Here is a 22,690-nt window from a genome sequence, read left to right as displayed (position 1 = left end):
TTTCTGCAATCAGAAAATGTTGGTCTCTTGAGCAGCCCCAATACCGTCTGTCCATCTTTGGAAGTTATGTCTACAACAGCCAAGGCTATAAGTTCTTATAACACCTGCCACACTAACCACAGTTGTCCTAATATATCCTTCTGTGACTCAATGTTGAATTATTTCTGATAAAGGTAAAACATCCCACAAAAGCAGTTGCTGAATTATAGAGACCTGTCTCACTTGCACAACAACTATTTTCACCAATTATTCATGTTTTACATTGTAATATTCATTTTTTGTATGCCAGTCAGGGAGAGAATATGTTGAATCTCCTACCAGAAACGGGAAATCTATTTTTAAATAGTGCGCTCAACTGTTTCTAAAATACAAATAGGTCATTAGAGATGATTTATTAAAAGTCTATATTTCCTTTTAAAAAATTAAGTTTTTTTTCAGTTAAGATTTTTGAAGGAACTTTTCACCAAACCTCACGTTCTTCCGAAGCCAACAGAACCCATCCTTCGAATAGGATCAGGAATGAATTAACGTAAAATTTTATTTATTCCTGATGAAGGGCTTTTGCCCGAAACGTCGATTTTACTGCCCCTCGGATGCTGCCTGAACTGCTGTGCTCTTCCAGCACCACTAATCCAGAATAACGTAGAATTCATTCGACTTGTCGGGGTTTTGTTGGCTTCAAAAATGAGTAAATTGATTGCGACGACTGTGTAATGGTTGGTCGAAGTATATTTATTTTAGAAGAGTTGGGGGGATAAGAATAATGCACATTTGCATTGAAGTGTCAGTCTTTAAAGACATATTTCGAGTTCACATATTGGCGATTATTAAAGTGCTGTAAATGACAGCGCAATTATATTTGCAATCAGTCAAACATTATACAATTTGCTACATTCAATGACAGACATTTTTTTTTAAGTAACAAGTGTCTAGGAAACATATTCAAATAGGCGGGGAACATTTTGGGTGAGGGATCGAGGAGGTGAGAATCCTCTGGGAAGCTACACCCTGTTGCCAGGACGAGACGCTGTAATAGCCTTGTCGGGCAACAGTGTCTTTGTTTGTCGCTGGAAGCAAAAAGACAGTCGACCTATGGGTTGTCATGGGTAGATGAGATAAACACCATTATTCCAACCTGGAGTCCGGCCCAAATCCCATGGCGGGAGTCGCACGATGCAGCATTGAACCGAGGGAAGTAAAATAGGCAGCGCAGACGGTAAACACTCGGTGAGTGACATGCATAACGCCGACCTTAAAAGAGCAGACGAACACTGGCGTCTCTTCTTCACGGGATTCGTCGTCAGGGTATACTTAAAAATTCAGAGGGGATTGAACTGGAAGATGGGGAGGGTAGGGATGGGGTACAAACGGTATCTCTCCGAGAGATAAGCTCACTCGGTGAGTGGCCGAGCCGGGCCCAGTGGTTGCGCGAGCGGCGCCGGCATCAAGACAGGCCAACGGCTGCGCCTCGTGCCCGCATCACGAGGGAGGGCTGGGGCGCGCCGGGCTTCTCCTGCAACCATGCAGCTGGGTAAGTCAGCGTCACCGCATGGAAATTTCTCACCACAAACGAGGCGGATCGGATCGGATTTCTTTTCTCTCATTCAAGATGATCGCTTGACCTGTTCCCCGTCCCCCTACCAGTCGCCAGACCCAGCCCACGAGAGCCGAGGGGAGACGCCCCCTCCCCCTTTGCCAAATCCTGACCCTCAGGAGTTCGTTAAGGCGGCGCGCAGGCGCAGTACGGTGTTGGGAAGCGTTTCCTGCGAGATTGTGAGACTCGGGCCGTGGTTGTCAGCTGGCAATGGAGAAAGAAAATAACGGTCAGCCGCGAGTGTGGAGGAAAAGCCGAGAGCAGTGAGCCAAATTCTAAAGAAAAAAATATCACACGCACAATAGGGCGGCACTCCCTGTGATTGCAGCTTGCCGGTACGAATACACAAGAATTATCTGGATGTTTTTAAGTTGTGAATGAGGGAGGAAAGAAGGTGGTGCCTGGGTGAGTTGTGAGGGCGGCTGCCCGCGGCAACCGGCGTTCACGCCGGCCTGGCACAATACCCGATTGCGGTTGAGGGTGTCCTTGCGAGGCTATGTGTTTTTTATCCCCTTCCTGCGCTTGTTTATCCGCGGCGCGAGTGACGAGGCCGCCTCATTGTGCGATGTGTTGGAGGTCCGGCTCAATCACGATGAATGTCCTGCCCCTAACCATCAATTTGCCTCCTACCAAAAAAAAAATCCTTTCTATACCCGTATCAAATGCCCCTGAGTTGGCTAAGGAGAGATTAAAGCAGACCGACACTCTGGAACTTGCAAATACTGACAAATGATTTGCACATCTTTTGTCCTGGCTTTGAACAGGCTGGGTCTCCGGTTCAACAGCTGATGATGTTCCTAGCCACGTCGTCTTTAAATGGAAAAACACTAAGCAGCAGACCTAGGCAGTGAAAGAAAACCTGTTGACGTTTCAGGGTTCATCAGAGCTGGAAGTCTGAAACACAACAGAAATTGCAGGCTAAGCTCAGCAGGTTCGGCAGCATCTGTGGAGAGAAAGCAAAGTCAGTGTTTCGGGTCCATCTACCCTTCGGGGCCCAGAAATATTAGGGAGGTGACCTATGTCATGATGGAAGACAGACTTTGAAGAAGCTTTTGAAGGTATTGAGATAAGGGCAGTTTAGTGAGATTGTAGGAGCAAGCTTATTTAAACTAAAGAGAAGGTAGAGGCAAAAGTGGTCAAAATTTGTGTTGCTCCATTATTTCCGCTACTAAAGGGAGAAAGAAACCAATAAACTTGCATGACTATTAGTTCTGGGGATTATTAGAAGATATTGTAAGTAGGATTGTAACAGAGTGCATGGAAACCTGAGCTGATCAAAACAGGATCAATATAGATTTTTGTATCTAATGGATTTTTTGAAATCACTGACATAGCTGAAGGAAAGCAGTTATAAAAGCAGAATACAGCACATGCAGAAAATCTGAAATTAAAAACAAATAGAAAATGCTGGAATGTTTTTGGGTCAGGCAGCATCTGTTGAAAGAGAGAGAGTTAATATTTCAGCTTGATATATATCATAGAGTCTATGGATATATGCTTATAGGGACTTCCAGAGGATGTTTGATCATTTTTACTAGAATTGGCTATTTAACAACACTGTGGGAGTACTTTATACATGAACTGTAATGATTTAAGTAGGAAGCTCAGCATCATTCCATAGGCTTTGGGTGACTAATAAATGCTAATCTTACTCATTATGAGAGCGCACTCTATTTTGGCTTTCTTACCCTCGAAAGGATGTGCTTGCATAAGAGAGCCAGATAGTCTGTTTAAAATTAATGGTGTTTGAGGAATAAATATTGGCTAAGTCACTTGGAGAACCCCTGAGATCTGCTTTGAATTATGCCAAGTGAGCTTATAACCACATTAGTTCAGACAGAAATAACTTTGGTTTAACAACTCATACCAAAGGCAGCACCTCCAACAGTATTTCAGTAGTGCACTGAAGTGTCAGCTTGTCACTTTCTGCTCAAGCCTGTTGAATAGATTTGAGTTTTCTGATTGACAATTCAAGAATTTTATCACTGACTGAGATGGGAATAAAGTGTGGAGTCACATGCAAAAATTGAGCACAAAAAGTTAAATTGAGCCAAGTTGTATTATTTGCCTTGTATTTTCTTGAGTTGACAAGAAATGTAATCAAAGTTTTTAAAATGAAAGTTGCTTCCCCTGGTGAGGTTTCCAGAACAAGGGGGAAAATCAAAGTTCTTTGAGGAGTGACATCACATACAAGGTAATGGAAATCTGAAATTTACTTTCCCAAAAGACAGGATACTGGGTTAATTGAAAATTTCAAGACCAATTTATCATCAAGGAGTATGAAATAATGGCAAGTAAATACACTTGAAGTACAGATCAACCATAATCAAAAGCTTAAGGAGTTGAATGTAGGTTATGATGATGGTTATGGGGCTTTCAGTGCTAGTAGCCTGTCATCACCAGTTGAGTGCTGAAGGATGTATCTGCTAGACTAGGTGGGCAGCCTGTGATGAGTAAAACGTTTTTGAATTTGTCCTGTCCCAACTACCTATTGCAGATATTTGTTCATGATTACATTGGCAGGAGTGTCCATTGCATAGTCCTTGTGGAGATGAAGTTACATCTACGAATTGAGGATTCCCTCCAACCTATTGGCTAGCATTATTACTGTGTTAGTGTGTCAGATTTCAAACAGAGAATACATCTAACAACTCAAATCTGGGCTTCCTTCAAGCAGTGTGAGCCATCATCAGCAGAAGTGCTGATGCTAGGTGCTCCAATTACCTCCCACAGTCCAAGATGTGCAGGTTAGGTAGATTGGGTAATTTAGCATGCTGGAAATGTGTTGCTGGAAAAGCGCAGCAGGTCAGGCAGCATCCAGGGAACAGGATTTAGCATGCCCAGAGTCCAGGGATGTGCAGGAGGCTAGGTGGATTAGTGTGGAGTTACTGGGATAAGATGGGGGTTGGGTCTGGGTGGGATGCTGTTTGAAGGGTCAGTGCAGACATGATGTGCTGAATGGTCATTTTCTATATAGTAGAGATTGTAAGCTATTAATCTGATGCAGCTTTAACACAATATATTTTTATACCAAACAATAGAAGCAACATCTGATTGATCGAAGCAATTCCACAATTAATGGTTAAGATCTGCACTCTGAAGTTCTGCTTCATCAAGTCAGGAATTGTGATGGAAAATTTAACAAGAAAAAGAGAAGTCAGCTCTACCAATAGCCCCAGTCTTTGCAGTGAAGAAGCCAATACAAAAGTCAAGCTACTTGCAATAATCTTCAGCCAAAAGTGCAAGTAGATGATTCACCTCAGTATCCTTGTGAGACTCCCCTTATCTCACACATTAGTTTTCAGTCAGATTCAACAAATGCTATGGGCACATTTCAGCAAGACTTGTGCTTCAGAATTAACTGTGCCCCTTGCCAAGCTGTTCCTGTCAAATTACAACAGTGGCATTTACCCTGCAATGCGAAAAATACTCCATGTCTGATCCACAAAAAGCAGGACCAATCTAATCTAATTTCTGTTCTATCAGTGTGCTGTTGATTATCAGCAAAGTGTTATCAAGTAGCAATAACATCACTGATGCTTGGTTTTGTTTCTGCCAGGGCCACTTCAGTACTACCTCATCAAAGCCTGAGTTTAAATGTACCTAAAAGAGCTAAACTTCAGAAATGAACTAAGAGGAACTGCCCTTGTACACCAACACAGCACTTGAGCAAGTATGGCATAAAGAAATTGGAGTCATACTTAACATAAAGAAAAATTGTTTGGTTTTTGGAGATTATGGCATCACTGCAGGAGTTCTTCAGGATAATGTCCTAGGTCCAACCATCTTCAGTTGCCTTACCAATGACTTTCCATCATAAGGTCAGAAGTAGCAACGTTCAATACATAATGTTCATGTCATTTGCGATTCCTCCGATACTGAACATCGGAACAAGAGTAGTCCATTAAGTCAGTCGTGCGTAATCCACTATTCAGTTAAATCATAGCAATCATCTACCTCAACCCAGTTTCCCTTCACTGTAACCCTTGATCTCTGTCTTCAGAATCCTATTGATTTTTGTCTTGAAGCATCTTGTGTCCATATGCAGCAATACTTAGACAACATTCAAGTTTGGGTTAATCAGCCAATAAAATTTACAATGTAGAAGTGCTGGGTAATGACCATTTCCATAGAGAGAATCTAACAGTCTCTTTTTGATATTCAGTGGCAGGAAGAAACTTGAAAGCATTCAGAAAAAACGTATAAGAATGTAGCCCAGTTTGGAGGGTTTGAGCTATAGCGAGAGGCTGAATAGGCTGGGGCTGTTTTCCCTGGAGTATCAGAGGCTGAGGTGTGACCTTTATAGAGGTTTATAAGATAATGAGGGACACGAATAGGGTAAATAGACAAGGTCTTTTTCCTGAGGTGGGGGAGTCCAAAACTAGAAGGGCATAGATTTAGGGTGAGAAGGGAAAAATTTAAAAGGGCCCTAAGGGGGCAACCTTTTTACACAGGGTGGTGTGTGTATGGAATCAGCTGCCAGAGGAAGTGGTGGAGGTTGGTCCAATCACAACATTTAAGAGGCATCTGGATGGGTATATGAATAGGAAGGGTTTAGAAGGATATGGAGCAGGTGCTGGCAGGTGGGACTAGATTGGATTGGGATATCTGGTCAGCATGGACGAGTGGGATGGTAGAGTCTGTTTCTGTGCTGTACATCTCTGACTCTATGATTAGCATTGCTGAATCTTGCCACTGTTTGCATTCTGAGGGTTACAATATGCTAAAAAGTGAACTGGACCAGCCGTATAAATGCTATGGCTGCGAAAACAGGTTAGAACCTTAGAGTTTTGTGGTTAGTAACTTGCCACCTGACTTCCCAATGCCTGCTCACTGTCTGCAAGGCACAAGACAAGACTGCAGTGGCATACACTTCACTTGCCCAGATGAGTGTAGCTCCATCCAGCACAAAACAGCCTGCTTAACTGGTACACGTGTTAACATTCACTCCCTTTAACATTCATTCCCTTCACCAAGGTGCACTGCAAAGCTCGCCATGATTCCTTCAACTACGCCTTCCAAACACAACCTCTACCACCTAGAAGGCCAAAGGCAGCAGATGCATCAGAACTTTGTTACCTGCAAGGTATCCCCAAGTTGCACACCATTCAGGCTTCAAGGAATATTAATGTTTCTTCAATATTGCTAGATCAAAATCCTGGAACTCTTCCCAAGCAACACTGTGGGTGTACCTACACCATATGGACTACAGTGATTCAGGAAGGCAACTCACTATTACCTTCAGAGCAAGTAAAAGTGGACAATAATTTCTGACCAACACAGTCAGACCCTGTGAATTTTATTTTAAGTGCAATGTCAAATCAGATACTGCACAAACTTCCTTCTTAACTGTGTGGCTGCACAGCAACTTGAAAATTCCTGGATAGGGTCAATCCAGCTTTTGAGTTACTACGTGTGTGAGAGAGAAAATGTAAAGGAAGTGCAGACAATTCTTTTAAAAATAATTTGAAGATATGCTGAACTTCCTCAAATTGATATCCATATTGTACTTCCTTCATTTACATTTTTAGTTACTGACCCCTTAGTATTTTTTTTTAAATCCTATTCACCAAACACTTGGTGGATAATATCATCATCCCATAAGGCTGTTCTAATCTAACATGTGATTTACTTATGACTTAAAATACACCAGGACAGCAGCCTGAAAGCCAGCAAAAGGCCTGGACAAGTTCAGTCACTGGTTCAATCAATCTTTAAAATGCCTCCCACCCTAGTGTAAGTAGATGGACAGAATCCTCGAGGAGCTGCTCTGCCAATCACGCATGTTTGCTGATAAACTAACCAGTAAGTTGTCGTCCACATATAGGGAGAGAAACAGTCTCTGATTGGAGGAGCAGCAAGCTGTTAACAAAGCTACTGGTAGCGGTGACTGAGTTGTCAGGATGCTTGCCTTTTGCTGGGATGTTGCCTTTTGCTGAGGATTTGGGCCATCTGCCTGGTCCAGGGTAGCAGGAGATTCAGTGGTGGAGCATAGGAGAGGAGTTGACTATTAGGGGAGGGAGGAAAGGCAGAAGATGCAAGAGTGGTGCAGGCAAAAGAGGTACTGCAGGAGGCGTGCAGAGGGTAGGGAAATCTGCTGGAGGCATAGGAAGAGAAAGAGGCTGCAAAGAAGAGGGAACAGGTTTAAAATTGTCATCAAAGAAATATTCAGCTAATTAAGAGTCAGGAAAACTTGCACATTCATTACCTCAATGAATTTAATCCCTTCTTTAAGGTTTTAGAAGTTCAGGAACTAATATGTGGGATTAAAAGTTGTTATGGATACCATTCTAACTAAACTGTCAATCACTGAATTAAATCTGAAGGTGAAACCTGATATGTTGTAGAAACGGTAGGAATTGCCTGGTCAAAATGTTCCAGCTTTGTATATATGTGATGACAAAGTGTTAGCTGTGTCAGTAGAAGGGCATTTGTCTTTTGTCTGGAGTCTCAGGTGTGAATCCTGACACCGTAGATGTTGGAATGTGAACTCAGTAGATATCTGGAATTGAGAGTCTATTGATGACCGTGTCTGTTTTTAAAAAAAACCTTACCTGGTTGGACCTACAGGTGACTCCAGACCTACAGCAATGAAGTTGACTCTCAACTGTCTTCTAAAATGGCCTAGCAAGTCACTCAGTTGTAACAATCATTATGAATTCTCAAAAATAAACTAGACAGATTATCTTGCATCAACCTAGGTACTGGAAACAACAACAGCAAAAACAGCCATGTCAAAACTGCAAAGTACTCCTTCCCAACATCTAGGGGTTAGTGCCAAAATTGGGAGATCTGTCAAACAGACTCGTCTAGCAATAGCCTGACATAGGTATGATTCCTTGAGTATAACTAACAGACCATGTCCCAGACACAACAGTCAACATCTCTGGATATGATCTATTCCACCTGCAGAACAGGCCTAGCACATAGTGGCACAGTTGTAAACAGACAGGATGAGTTGCACTGGCTGTCCTCAGCATTAACTTCAGATACCATGCGGTCTTGTGGCATCAGGTCAAACATGGGCAGGGAAACCTTCTACTGATTGCCACGTCCTGTCCTCCCTCAGCTGATGACTCTGTGCTCCTCTGTGATGAACAGCACATGGAGGAAATACTGTGTGTGACACAGGTGTAGAATGTACTGTGGGTGGGGGATTTCAATGTCTACCACCAAGAATGGCTCTGCAGCAACATTACTGATCCAGCTCATTGGATTCTGAAGGACGTTGCTGCTAGACTGGGTCTGAAGCAAGTGGTGAGGGAACCAACAAGGCAGAAAAACATACTTGATCTCATCCTGACCAATCCACCTGCCACAGACTCATCTGTCCACCACAGTATGAGTGACCACCGCACAGTCCTTGTGGAGACAAAGTAACGCCTTTACAATGGTAAGACCCATCACCGTGTTGTATGGTACTTTCACCAAGGTCAATGGGACAGATTTAGCAACACAAGACTAAGCATCCACAAGTCACTGGGCCATCAGCAGCAGAATTGTACTCCAACACAATCTGTAACCACATGGCCTAGCATATTTATCGTTACTGTCAAGCAAGGGGATTAACCATAGTCCAAAGAGGAACACAGGAAAGCCTGCCTAGAGCATCTCCAGGCATAACTAAAAGTGAGGTGTCAACCTGCTAAAGCTACCAAGCAGAACTACTTGCATAAGCAGCAAGTGACTTGCAGAGTTAAGTGATTCCCACAACCAACAGAACAGATTTAAGTTTGTAGTCCTGCCATATCTAGTCATAAATTGTGGTGGACAATTACATTTCTTGTTGGAGGAGGAGGATCCACAAATATATCCTGTGCGCAATGATGGGAGAGCTCAGCACATCAATGCAAAGGATAAGGCTGAAACATTGGCAGCAATCTTCAGTGAGAAGTATCGAGTGGATGATTCATCCTGACCTCCTGCAGAGGCCCACAGCATCACAGATGCCTGTCTTCTGCCAATTCAATTCACTCCACATGATATCAAGAAATAGTTGGGGACACTGGATGCTGCAAAGGTTATGGCCCCCGACAATATTCCAGCTATAGTACTGAACGCTTGTGGTCCAGAACTTGCCATACTCCGAGGCAAGCCATTCGTGTATAGCCACAGTATTGGCATCCACCTGAAGATGTGGAAAATTGTATGTTCAGAACATACCTGGGCAAAACAGGACAAATTTAAACCAACTAATTGCCACCCCATTACTCTACTCTCAATCATCAACCCTACCTCAAAGAAGAATCCAGGAAAGCCTGCCAGAAGCATCACCAGGCAAAGTAATGGGAGATGTCATCAACCGTACTATCAAGTAGCACCTACTCAGCAATATTCTGCTCACTGATGCTCAGATTGGATTCGGCCAGTTAGTCTCACAATTACTGAACACATTACAGCCTTGGTTCAATCATTGACGAGAGCTGAATTTCAGAGGTGATGTGAGAGTAACAGTGCTTGACATTAAGGCCACATTCAACCGAGTATGGCATCACTGAGTCCTAGAAAAAACTTGAGTCAATGGGAATCGGTGTGAGGGAATCTCTAATGATTGGAGTCATACTTGGCTCCTAGGAAGATGATTCTAGTTTTTGGAGGTTGGTCATCTCAGCTCCAGGACATCTCTGCAGGAGTTCCTTGGGATAGTATTTTCTGCGTAACTATCTTTAGCTGCTTTGTAAATGACATTCCCTGGATCATAAGGTCAAAAGTGGAGATGTTTGCTAGCAACCATTCACGATTACTCAGATGCTGAAATGGACTATGTCCAAATGCAACAAGACCTCAATGATATCCAGGCTTGGGTTGAAAATTGGTAAGTTACATAGCTGGCACACAAATGCCAGGCAATGACCATCTCCAATAAGAGAACGTCTAACCACCACCCCTTGACTTTCAGTCCCCCATTATCAACGTCCTGAGGGTGACCATTGACCAGAAAATAAACCAGACTTGCTCATATGAAAAAATAATCTATATGACAAGGCTTATAGTACCTCCGACTCTCCAAAGCCTATTCACCTTCTGAAAGGCAGAAGTCAGGAGTATGATGAAAAACTCCCCTCTTGCTTGGATACATTCAAGTCCAACACTTAAGAGGCTTGACACCTTTCAGGACGAAACACCCTGCTTGATTGGCATCACACCCACAAATGTTTAGTCTCCCTGCCACCTATTCTGAGTAACAGCAGTGTCTACAAGATGCACTTACAGAAATTTGCCAAACATTCTGAGATATCACCTTCCAAAACCCATGACCACTTCAATCTTGGACAAGAGAAGCGGGTGCTTGGGAACAGCACCACCTCCAAGCCTGATTTGGAAATATATTTCTATTCCTTCAGTTACAAGCTTGCAAGAGTTTTTGTTCATTTTAAGATAGAAAGTGTTTTTCTGAATTTTAAAGTACAACCGCAGCTGCCAGACAGAACAGTTAAGAGATGGGTTATTTCAAAATAGGTGCATGTAACATGGATACATGTATCATGTTACATGGCTACCTGTGTTTTGGTTGCTGTTTTGACAATTCAAATTTAACCAATTAATTTATGTCCAGGATACTAAAACCTAGTTGAGTTTGAATTTATTATATTGACAACATTGGAACAGAGAGGGGGAAAGATATTGGAGGTCCTAAAAAAAAAAAAGCGGGCATTTTGAAAACTGGTCAGAACAACTGTCTTAGAGCCAGAGAGCAAAGGCCATCCGAAACAATAAATATCATGCTCACAAATTTCAATAGGCACTATACGTCAAAAGGTTCCTTTTCCTGTAAAAATACTCGCAGTAAAAAGAAAGAAGACGACCCAGGGAGAAGACAGCATTAGAGATTGTGGATTTGAGTTTAAGTTAATGTAATGTTTAGTAATATAACAGCATATTAATAGAATTGTGTTCAGTCAAGGGATGGTGGTTAGTTAGGAGAAAGAGAATGTTCAGTTTGTTAGTAGTTTTGTTTAGTGTTCCTATTAGCATTAGCAAATCTACTTGCAAGAATATTAGATCCTTTCTGGTTCAAGTGCAGATTGACACATTTGTACATGTTCCACCTTCCCAGAAACAATTCCAGGGTTCCAGGAATCCAAGCCCCTCCCTTCGACACCAACTCTTGACTCACTCATTCATATGCCCCATTCTTCAATTTCTATACCTGTTAGAACCAAGGCGCTGGGAGTAATCCAGAGGTTACAATCTGAGAGTTCCTGCTTTTAATATACTGCCTTGCTCCCTGAATTCTTGATGCGCGACCTCATCTCTCATTTTACGTAGATCATTAGTACAAGCTTTTACCCTGCCCTTTGATTATCCCCTTCAGATGCCCAGCAGCCATGTAGTAACATTCCTCATCTTGGCCCCAAAGAGTTAACACATCATCCTGAGATCAGCTCTGTGGCTGCAGAAACTGCTTTTTCTACTCCTCATTACTGAGTTTCCTACCACAATTTTCCTTGAAATCTTGCTCCACTATCGTGTACAGTCGAGCAATCTATAGTGCTGTGGAACCTTGCCCTTGTTGTTTTCCAGTAGAAACCTCATTGTCATTGTTTTGCAACAGAAAATTGGTTATCAAGTGGGGTACCCTCTGGGCTTTCCTGGCCCCTTTCCTCTGCTTGCTGGTTATCCTTTCCCGCTCTGCCTGCAGCTACTTAGTCTGCAGGGTGACCACCTCAACAGATGAGTTATCCACATAGCCTCCAGCTGATGCTCAAGTTCCAAGACTCAACACTCAAATTGGCAACACTTCCTCCAGACGTGGTCAACCAGACTGCCAGAATTATCAAGGAATTCCCACATGCTGCAGACAGTACAGCACACTAGCTTAGGCTCCCCAGTTAAATTCAAAGGACGTTCTGTTCAAGACTACTGGAAAGAAAGAGTTAAACTGTGGACCCCTTCTGCACCAGTTGGGATTAGTTTAGTTTGGGATTATGTTCAGCATGACTGGTTGGACCCAAGAGTCTGTTTCCATACTGTATGACATTATGACCTGTCAAGTCTTAGCCTCTATCTATTTGGAGAAACCCTTCGGTTTCAGCTGTTATGATGACGTAGCCAGAGAGAAATGATACAACCACCTTAAGTACAGGAAGTTCCTTTCAACGGATTCATGATCTTTTGGAAAGAACAACTGTAACTTAGGCTGATTAGTCTAAACACCAACAATCCTCCTGGGCTTGTTTTATTTTTCTCACAAAACACTGAGGAAAGTCCAACTGTGTAGCTCCATTCTGGTTTTAAAAACCACCTGTGATAATTAAGAGCTCATGAAATATTGACAATTTAAGGAGTTAACCAGATGTTTAGAGCTTTTGTTAAATCTGAGATTATGCTTGGATTTACATGGTTTTGCAGTCCATTCTAAGTTCAATCACTTTTTTCCTTTCTTTCAAGTCCCAAAATGTTCAGCAAGTCTTTTTAGTTTTCCTCCTCTCCCTTTCCAGACAGCTTAATCAATGCAAGTGAACTTAGATGTTCTACCTCCACAACTAAGTCCTCTGATCTAACACACACAAAAGTGGTCCAGGTAAAAATCCCCTTGGTATGTTTATGTAGAATAATAACTGAGATATGCAGATCATCAAAGTAGGAGTCTGGAATCTTCAGTGTGTGATTCTGTAGTGCTCAAATCTAACATGTAATTTTTCAATGACTACTTATGCAAATATTTTTATCATAATGACACTAATGTATTTCATTACTTAACAAACTTAATTGGTTGCATAGTCCTCAATGGAGATAGGATTGCATCACAACTTTTACTGCTATCATGTCAAAACTTTTTAAATGCTTCTTTGAGTGAAATTAGGACATGCAGTAACTTATGTGGAAATGTGCTGTATCGGGTGTTAAAAGATACAGATTAGACATTGCACATTTTCTCCTTTTTCTGAGAAAATTACTTTGTATGATGAAAAAAATGTTCAGCCACAAATGAGAGAATACATATAACGACTGGAAATTTGTTTTAAAAATATTTCTATTTTTTCATAAACAGAATATTCTGAAAACTAACATGATTTCAACTTTTGCCAGTTGGAGAAATTAATTGCTCTTACACCTTCTAATTCAGAACATTTACTTTCCTGAACTATAAAATTTGAAAACTTGTACTTTAAAGAATGAAACTAGTTGCAAGTTGATTTCAATGCAAAGCACAATAGTAATTACTTTATTTTTCTTTAAAATCATTCTTTTTTTTTTAATAGGTCAGCTCACTTGAAAAGCTATAATCATGACAGCCGAAGAGACAATTAATGTTAAGGAAGCGGAAATAATTAAACTAATCCTGGATTTTCTTAATTCAAGGAAACTCCATATTAGTATGCTATCTCTTGAGAAAGAAAGTGGTGTAATAAATGGATTGTATTCCGATGATATGCTTTTCCTCAGGTACGTAGTGTGGTTGCCAGTATATTTTGATTTTGTGTATTTTGGATGCAATAACATTTAGTTAATACTAAATTCTGCTGTACTTGTGCACACCTTTGGATTTTTTTTTTGTTTTTAATGTAAGTTTTTATCATTCCCTTTTGCTTTGCACTGCCATCCATTATCATCTAAAAGCTCTTGCCTCTGGTGCTACCAGATTTTTGTAGTTATCATTGAGTCATAGAGATGTACAGTGCAGAAACAGACCCTTCAGTCCAACTTGTCCATGCTGGCCAGATATCTTAAACTAATCTAGTCCCATTTGCCCGTACTTGACCAATATCCCTCTACACCTTTCCTATTCATATACCCATCTAGATACCTTTTTAAATATTGTAATTGTACCAGCTTCCACCACATCTTCTGGCAACTCATTCCATGCACGCATCACCTCTGCATGAAAAGGTTGCCCCTTAGGTCCCTTTTAAATCTTTCCCCTCTCACCTTAAATTTATGTCCTCTAGTTTTGGACTCCTCCACCCCAGGGAAGAGACCTTGTCTATCCTATTCATGCCCCTCATGATTTTGTAAACCTCTATATGGTCAACCCTCAGCCTCTGACACTGCAGGGAAAACAGCCCCAGCCTATTCAGCCTTTTCCTAAAGCTCAAACCCTCCAATCCGGACAACATCCTTGTCAATCTTTTCTGAACCCTTTCAAGTTTCACAATATCCTTCTGATAGAAGGGAGACCAGAATTGCACTCAATATTCCAAAAGTAGCCAAATCAACAACCTGTACAGCCACAGCATGACCTCCCAACTCCTGTACTCAATGCGCTGACCCATAAAGGAAAACATACCAAATGCCTTCTTCACTATCCTATCAACCTGAGACTCCACTTTCAAGGAACTATGAACCTGCACTCCAAAGTCTCTTCATTCAACAAAACTCTCCAGGAACTTACCATTAAATGTATAAGTCCTGCCCTGATTTGCCTTTCCAAATGCAGCACCTCATTTATCTAAATTAAACTCCACCTGCTACTCCTTAACAAGATCCCGTGTACGCTGAGGTAACCTTCTTCGCTGTCCACTACACCTTCAATTTTGGTGTCAACTCACTAACTATACCTCCTATGTTCACATCCAAACCATTCTTTTCTGCCCCTCCTTTTTCTTGCTTTGGTACTTAAAAGCTGCCAATTTCAACCATCTTCCAGTTTTGATGAAGCAGATACTACAGCAGATGCTGAATGTTTTGAAAATTTTTGGGTTTTATTTCAGATTTATAGCCATATTTTGCTTTTGGTTTAACATTTTATTTATTCAACCCTAAGGATCAGTTTTTCTTCATTTTTTTGGTTGAGGGTTTTAGTTTCAGACCATTCTCTTAAAGACTGCAGCATTAACTAGAACTTGAGATTTCACAATCTTTGTGTGGTGAGTGTTGTTACCATATAAAGTGTAGACCTATGAGTAGTAAAGCTCATAGTACTGTTCCCTAACTTCAGGGATACCCTATACTGAACTGGCGTGAACTAGTTGACCAAATCATTCAACAGATCTTTCTTTCATTGAGCAAGTTTGTTATTCTGTGCTAAATTTGGGAGAGCTTTGTGCGATAGATTCATGCCCCTGAGAACTGGATTGAAATTGTGTCTAAAATCATTTCACATATGGATTAACAAAGTCAGCAAAACAAATACTAGTTTAAACTGATTAAATAGAGCACATTGATCCAATTTTACAGGGTGACAATACTGTTTCCATATAATTGGGCACATAAACTAGTTGTCCTAAGTACATAAGAGTACTGGAATTTGATGGGATGAATTCTATGCTAAATCCAATAAAAATGCAACCAATGCATGTTTTTCATAATAAAGTAAATCAGTGGATGGCAGTTCCTGTGCTAAGATGGAAAATGCACACAAGTTTGTTGGTAATGGTGGCATAGAGTGACCCACTTTAACAGCATTTACCTAGTAAAATTATTATGCATGCTATATTTTGCCACATTTTTTCTTTTTGTCCTCTCCTGAAATAATTGACATTTTTCTGAGGTATGGTTCTAAGGCACAAGGAACCATCCAGTAATTGCCACAGTGGATGATACTTGTGATAAGCGCACTCAGTCCATGCAATCATACCATTTGACAATTTGTTTTTATTATGGATTTCAAGCATACATAGTCGTTGTTTTTGAACTATGATTTTGCTACTTTTTAAAAAAAAACTTAATTTTCTCATCAACCTGCTCAGAAATATTATGACACACCTCTGGAGCAGATAGGATTCGAACACAGGCTTCTCAGTTTGTGGTAGGGATGCTACTACTGCACCACAAGAAGGCCTGATTTGACTGCAATAAACAATTTAATCGATTGTAAAAATCAAAAGATCTGCAGATGCTGTAAATCAGAAACATAAACAGATGTTGCTGGAAAAGCTCAGTAGGTCTGACAGCATCTGTGAAGAGAAATCAAAGTTAACATTTCAGGTCCAGTGACCCTTCCTGAAATTCCTCAGAATTTAATCTGGTGTACCTTGCCTTTATCAAGACACATTTGCTTCCAGCAGGGCTTATTGAATCATATATAAAAGTTGTAACACCAATCCATATGTGAAATGATTTTAGTTTCAATAACCATACTACTAATAATATCAGCACAGACTAGGGATGTAGTAAAGATGGTGAAGATAACTCCACTGATCGCTGCATAAGCATCAGAGTTGCCCACCAATCTGCAGGCTTGTAAACACAAAAGTATATTCGATAGTAAGATTATCAATCAAATAAGTGTCGGCAATTGTATTAATTCCTTTTCTCGGTTGGATATGAAAATATAAACTTGGGTTGTGCCATCTAAAACAATTTAGTATTTTCATCTTAAATCATCTTTGGGTATTTTACAGACAGCTGGTGCTCGATGGTCATTGGGATGAAGTGCTTCAATTCATCCAGCCACTTGAGTGTATGGAAAAATTTGATGCAAAAAGGTTAGTTCATTGTTTTCTTTTCTTGGTTTTACCTGTTTCCCCCCCCCCCCACACACTTTTTAACAAGCTTGTGTAGAAGTAACAATATTCTTGCATTTCAGACATCAATCATAATATATAGAAATTGCTGGAGAACCTCAGCAGGTCAGCCATCATCTCCAGAGAGAGAAACACAGTTAACATTTCAAATCCAGTATGATGAGTTCAGAACTGAAAGGGGTTGGTCTGAAGAACAGTTGTATTGGACTTTAACTCTGTTTCTCTCTCCACAGATATAGCCAGACCTGCTGAGTTTCTCCACTTTTTTTCTTTCTTTTCAGATTTACAGCATCTGCAGTATTTTGTTTTTATATCTGTAGTTGTCTGCCAAGTGAGCAAATTAATAAACTTTCAGTTTGAGATTTGCATACAAGGAAATGGAGGCTGAAGTAGGCATCTGAATTTCACAAGTATGAATATTTGATATTAGAAATTTACTGTTAAAATTTGCTACTTTCATACATATAATCACTTCTTTACTTGAAAATTACAGCCAATTAATCACTATCTCGGAACAGGAGGAGGCCACTCAGCTCGTTGAGCCTGTCCAACATTCATTACAATAATAACAGCTCAAACACATCAATCCCTTCGACCCACCCCATCCCCATAATTCTCTACACCATTGGTAATCCTAAATTATCAATTTCTACCTTAAACATAGTCAAGAATTTTGAAAGTTCACAGCAGAGTGTCAGAACTTTTCTCGTTATCCCCCTTATTTTTAAATTATGCTGCCTGCTTCTAGACTCCGCAACCAGAGGAAATTTGTGCTAATAATTTAGTAATGTTATTGTGAGAATTGTTAATAATTATTTAATTTGGTAAATCTACTTTTCCAGATTCCGATATATTATTTTAAAACAGAAGTTTTTGGAAGCATTATGTGTAAACAATGCAGTGTCAGCAGATGATGAACCTCAGCATGTAAGTGCATGACTTATTTAATTTGTTCTTGTGTATGATTCAATCAAATAAGTTGAAATGCTAAACATGGCAAATATATTATTTTTAACTTAAGATCCAAGAATAACTTCTCTGAAGGTCTAATAATTGCTTCCCTAAAGTTCCTTTATTATCTCTTCTCCATAGGTTTGCTAGGTATCCTACTTCATTCCAAGCTGAGCTTCTAACCTCATATTTTCTCCTATCTCTGAATGAGCCTTTCTATTTATGTAAGATTACCCTTGCCTCACTTGTTGCAGAGCTGAAAACCTCATTTTTGTTGTTGCCACTTCCATACATCTGTTTTGATGCTGTCCTGGCTGCTCTCCCGACTGTCCTCATTCAACTGAGTAGCTTTTTGCCCTGAAATTTTCATGGTAACCTCTTGACCTCTCCAGTTCTATTTCTGATAAGGTCTTTTTAAATCCCATCATGTGGCCAATATTTTAATAATCTATTTTCATATTTAGTTCTTCAACTTTGTTGATTTTTGTTATGAATTCAATTCCTTGAAGTGCCTCAGGATATTTTTTCTATAATTCAAGCTTTTACAGTAACAAACATTATAGCATCACCAGCCAATTACAGTAACTAATAGGAACTGAATTTTAAATCTGACATATTTGTTTAATAGTTGCATATTTTGAAACTAATTATGAGAGGTGGGCAGAATGAATTTTTTTTATTATTCGTTCATTCATGGGATTTGAGTGTCACTGGCTAGGGCAACATTCATTGCTTAACTCTTGTGTAGGTGGTTATGAACTGGTTGTCTGACCACTGCAACCATGCAGAGTAGGTACATCCACTATGCTGTTAAGAGAGAATTTCCAGGATTTTAAACCAGCAACAGTGAAGATACAGTGGTATGGTTCCAAGTCAGGATGATGTATGACCTGGAAAGAAACTTGCAGATGGTGGTGTCCCATGCATCATCTGCCCTTGACCTTCTAGATTGTAGAGGTCATAGATTTGGAGCATACTGTTAAAAAAGCCAGGATGAGTTTGTGTGGTGCATTGTGATGGGGTGGTAAATGCTTAAGGTGGTCAATGGGTGCCAGTCAAGTGGCTGCTTTGTCTTGAATTTTTGTCAAGCTACTTAAGAGTTGGTGGAGTTGCACTTATCCAGGCAAGCGAAGGATATTCCATCACACTCCTAACTTCTACATTGTAGATGATAGAAAGTATTGTCAAGAAAGGAAGTAAGTGACTCGCTGCAGGATTCCTAACCTCTGACCTTCTCTTTTATATGGCTAAAAACTGAAAAAAAGACCTGAGCTTTTAACTGACTGCCACTCTAACACACCACCTTCTTCCTGGCCAACATTTCTGTCTCCGGCTTACTGCAGTGCTCAAGCTGGAAGAATAGCACCTCATTTTCCATTTCGGGATTCTGCAACCCTCTGGACTGAATATCAAGTTTAATAACTTTATGGCTTGAGCTATCCCATGTCCTTATACCAAACCCCACACATCAGGCCTTGTTTACACATAGTTGGCTGACAAATGTATTGGAATTCTTTTGAGAAGATGTTAAGCAAAATGGATAAAGGAGAAGCAGTTGAGGGAAGTGAATCTATTCGAGCCAAATTTGCATAAGACACAAAAGAGGTAAAAAGGCAAGTGGTGAGGATGACGCAAAGTGCAGAAGTATACACAGAGGTTAAGCCAGTGGACAAAAACTTGGCAGATGAAATATAATGTGGGAAAATGTGAGGTTATGCACTTTTGTAGGAAGCACAGAGAAGTTGAGTATTTTTAAATGGAGAAAGACTGCAGAAAACTACAGAACAAAAGGATTTGGAAATTCTTGTCCATGAATCATAAGTAGTTACCATCCAAGTTTAGTAGGTAATAATGAAGACAAATTGGGTGTTGGTCTTTATTTCCGACGGAATGGAGTATAAAAATTAGGAAGTTTTGCTAAAATTGTACAAGGCACTAATCAGACCACAGTTGGAATACTGGACAATTTTGGGCCCCTTATCTAAGGAAAAGTATGCTAGCATTGGAGGCAGTCCAGAGAAGGTTCATTAGGCTGATAACTGGTATGAATGGACTGTTTGAAGAGAACATGATTGAGTTGGGCCTGTACCTATTGGAATTTATTTAACAGTGAGAGTTGACCTTATTGAAACATATAAAATTTGTTGGAGACTTAAAAGGATAGATACTGAAACATTGTTTCCCATTATGGGAGAATCTAGGACCTGAGAGCATAATGTCAGAACAAGGGTTTGCATAATTAAGACACAGATGAGGTTGAATTTGCTAGGTAAATGGGCTGGAGAGTGCAGCTATTTCATAGCCTTTGCATGATCCAGCGCTTTCAGCCATTTCTTGTTTTCACGTAGCCACAAATTGGTTGAAGCCTGACATCTGTGATGTTAGGAGGATGCTGAAATAGATCATCGACAGTTCTTCTGGCTGAATTTGATTGCAAATACTTCAGCTCCTTCTTTTGCACTGATGTGCTGCGTTCTCCTATCATTTGAGGAGGATGATTTATTTTTTAAGTCATCTGTTTAATTGTGCAATACTGTTCATAACTGGATGTGACCAGTCAGCATGGCTTAGATCTGATCTCAAATAAACCTAGAGAACAGCACGGTGGGCAGCAGGTTGGCACAGTGGTTAGCACTGCTGCCTCACAGCACCAGAGACCCGGGTTCAATTCCCGCCTCAGGCGACTGACTGTGTGGAGTTTGTACATTCTCCCCGTATCTGCGTGGGTTTCCTCCGAGTGCTCCGGTTTCCTCCCACAGTCCAAAGATGTGCAGTCAGGTGAATTGGCCATGCTAAATTGCCTGTAGTGTTAGGTAAGGGGTAAATGTAGGGGTATGGGTGGGTTGCGCTTTGGCGGGTCGGTGTGGACTTGTTGGGCCGAAGGGCCTGTTTCCACACTGTAATGTAATCTAATCTAAATCTAATCGAAACACTGAAGAAACTCAGCAGGTCCGGCAGCATCTGTGGAGAGAGGGACAGAGTTAACATTTTGAGTCTGGTATGATTGTGCTTCGTAACAAGTAGATCTAACCTACTGGTTGTGGCATTGCTTAGCTCTATTTTGCATACTGCTTCTGTTTTTCATGCATCTAGTCCTGTGTTGGAGCCTCAGCAGACTGACATCTCATTCTTAGGTGTTGCTGTTTGCATACAGGTTTGTGGGTATGGAGTCCATGTCAACCAGACCATGTAAGGATGCCAGATTTCTTTCATAAAGGATATTAAAGGAGTTTCAAATCATTTTACAGATGATCAACAATGATTTCATGGCTGGTCTAGCTTTTAGATTTATAAAAATTTATAAATTTGTTAAATTCCATCTGCCTTGTCCCCAGACCATTAGCCTGAGCCTTGATCACTTGTCAAATAACATTACCACAACTCCACAACCTCTCCTTTTCTTTAAATGTTTAAAATTAAATTTTGTTTTAGCTTATGGTCTCCTACTCAGCAGGGTATTGCTTCTCGCATTATGTTTATACCTTTTTAACTTGTGAAAATAAAGGTTAGACTTGCATTAAAATATATCTGCCCTAAAAAAAAAACTCATATGTATTGGATGTTATTTGTTGCAGCTGGAGTACACAATGCAAGAGGCTGTAAAGTGTCTCCATGCACTGGAAGAATATTGTCCCTCCAAAGACGACTACAGCAAACTCTGCTTATTGCTTACCCTTCCTCGCTTAACAAATCATGCAGAATTCAAGGATTGGAATCCCAGCACTGCTCGTGTTCAATGCTTTGAGGAGGCCTGTGTCATGGTGGCAGAATTCATTCCTGCTGACAGAAAGCTGAGTGAAGCCGGTTTCAAAGCGAGCAATAACAGACTATTTCAACTTGTCATTAAAGGTTTGCTATATGAGTCTTGTGTAGAATTCTGTCAGAGTAGAGCAACTGGTGAAGAGATTAGTGAGAGTGAAGTGCTGCTCGGAATTGATTTACTTTGTGGAAATGGATGTGATGATCTGGATTTGAGCCTTCTCTCGTGGCTTCAGAATTTATCACCTGATACTTTCTCATGTGCTTTTGAGCAAAAGATTTTGAATATCCACACAGACAAACTTGTAAAACCTACAAGGTCTTCATACTCTGATATTTTAACACCTCTAATTAATAAACTGTCTCCTTACCCATCATCCCCAATGAGGCGTCCACAATCTGCTGATGCATACATGTCACGATCTTTGAACCCAGCGTTGGATGGACTGTCATATGGGCTAACCAGTCAGGAGAAGCGTAATGCTGATATAGTTAATAGAAGTTCTCCAATGTCTCATTCTTTTGCAAACTTTAATTATCCTGGTACACAAAACCTTTCCAGAAGTCTCTTGCTTGAAAACACAGACTGTCACAGCATATATGAGGAATCACCAGAAAGGTTAGTTTATTTTTGTATTTATTGATATTTTTATTACTGTTAAAAGGCTCTGGGTTAACTGGCATGTCTAATGTCTTAATTGTTTATAATGTATTAGCAATTACAGTTTAGAACAGATCACTGAAAATAGTTCATTGATTTATATTTTAATTTACACGTTCCCACAACCTAGTTAATAGAAAGAAACTAAACTGGTCAACTGGGAGGTAAATATGAATGTTGTAATAAAGTACAAAAGAAATAGGAGCAGGAGTAGGCCATTCAGCTTCTCAAACCTGCCCTGTCTTGGGCATACAATCGTGGCTGATCTGCTCCAGATCTCCATTCCTCTTTTGTGACAAATTCTTATAGCCTTCA

General features: G+C 40.5%; 1 protein-coding gene across 1 annotated transcript in view; it reads left to right on the top strand.

The window, feature by feature from the left end:
• Nucleotides 1–1,490: 1,490 nt before the first annotated feature.
• LOC122554541 (WD repeat-containing protein 47-like) overlaps nucleotides 1,491–22,690 on the top strand; it is a 54,262-nt gene continuing 33,062 nt past the window's right edge. The window contains exons 1-5 of the mRNA XM_087990239.1: nucleotides 1,491–1,929; nucleotides 13,801–13,984; nucleotides 16,882–16,965; nucleotides 17,847–17,931; nucleotides 21,531–22,333. Coding sequence (XP_087846365.1) covers nucleotides 13,827–13,984; nucleotides 16,882–16,965; nucleotides 17,847–17,931; nucleotides 21,531–22,333 — 1,130 coding nt within the window. The 5' untranslated portion in view covers nucleotides 1,491–1,929; nucleotides 13,801–13,826. The remainder of the gene's footprint in view (nucleotides 1,930–13,800; nucleotides 13,985–16,881; nucleotides 16,966–17,846; nucleotides 17,932–21,530; nucleotides 22,334–22,690) is intronic.

The sequence above is a fragment of the Chiloscyllium plagiosum genome, unplaced genomic scaffold (assembly GCF_037043375.1).
Source record: "Chiloscyllium plagiosum isolate Xiang-an unplaced genomic scaffold, Cpla_swu_hap1 HiC_scaffold_9, whole genome shotgun sequence".
NCBI classification, from domain to species: Eukaryota; Metazoa; Chordata; class Chondrichthyes; order Orectolobiformes; family Hemiscylliidae; genus Chiloscyllium; species Chiloscyllium plagiosum.
The sequence above is the reverse complement of the archived record's forward strand: the minus strand, read 5'-3'. Positions and strand labels throughout refer to the sequence as shown.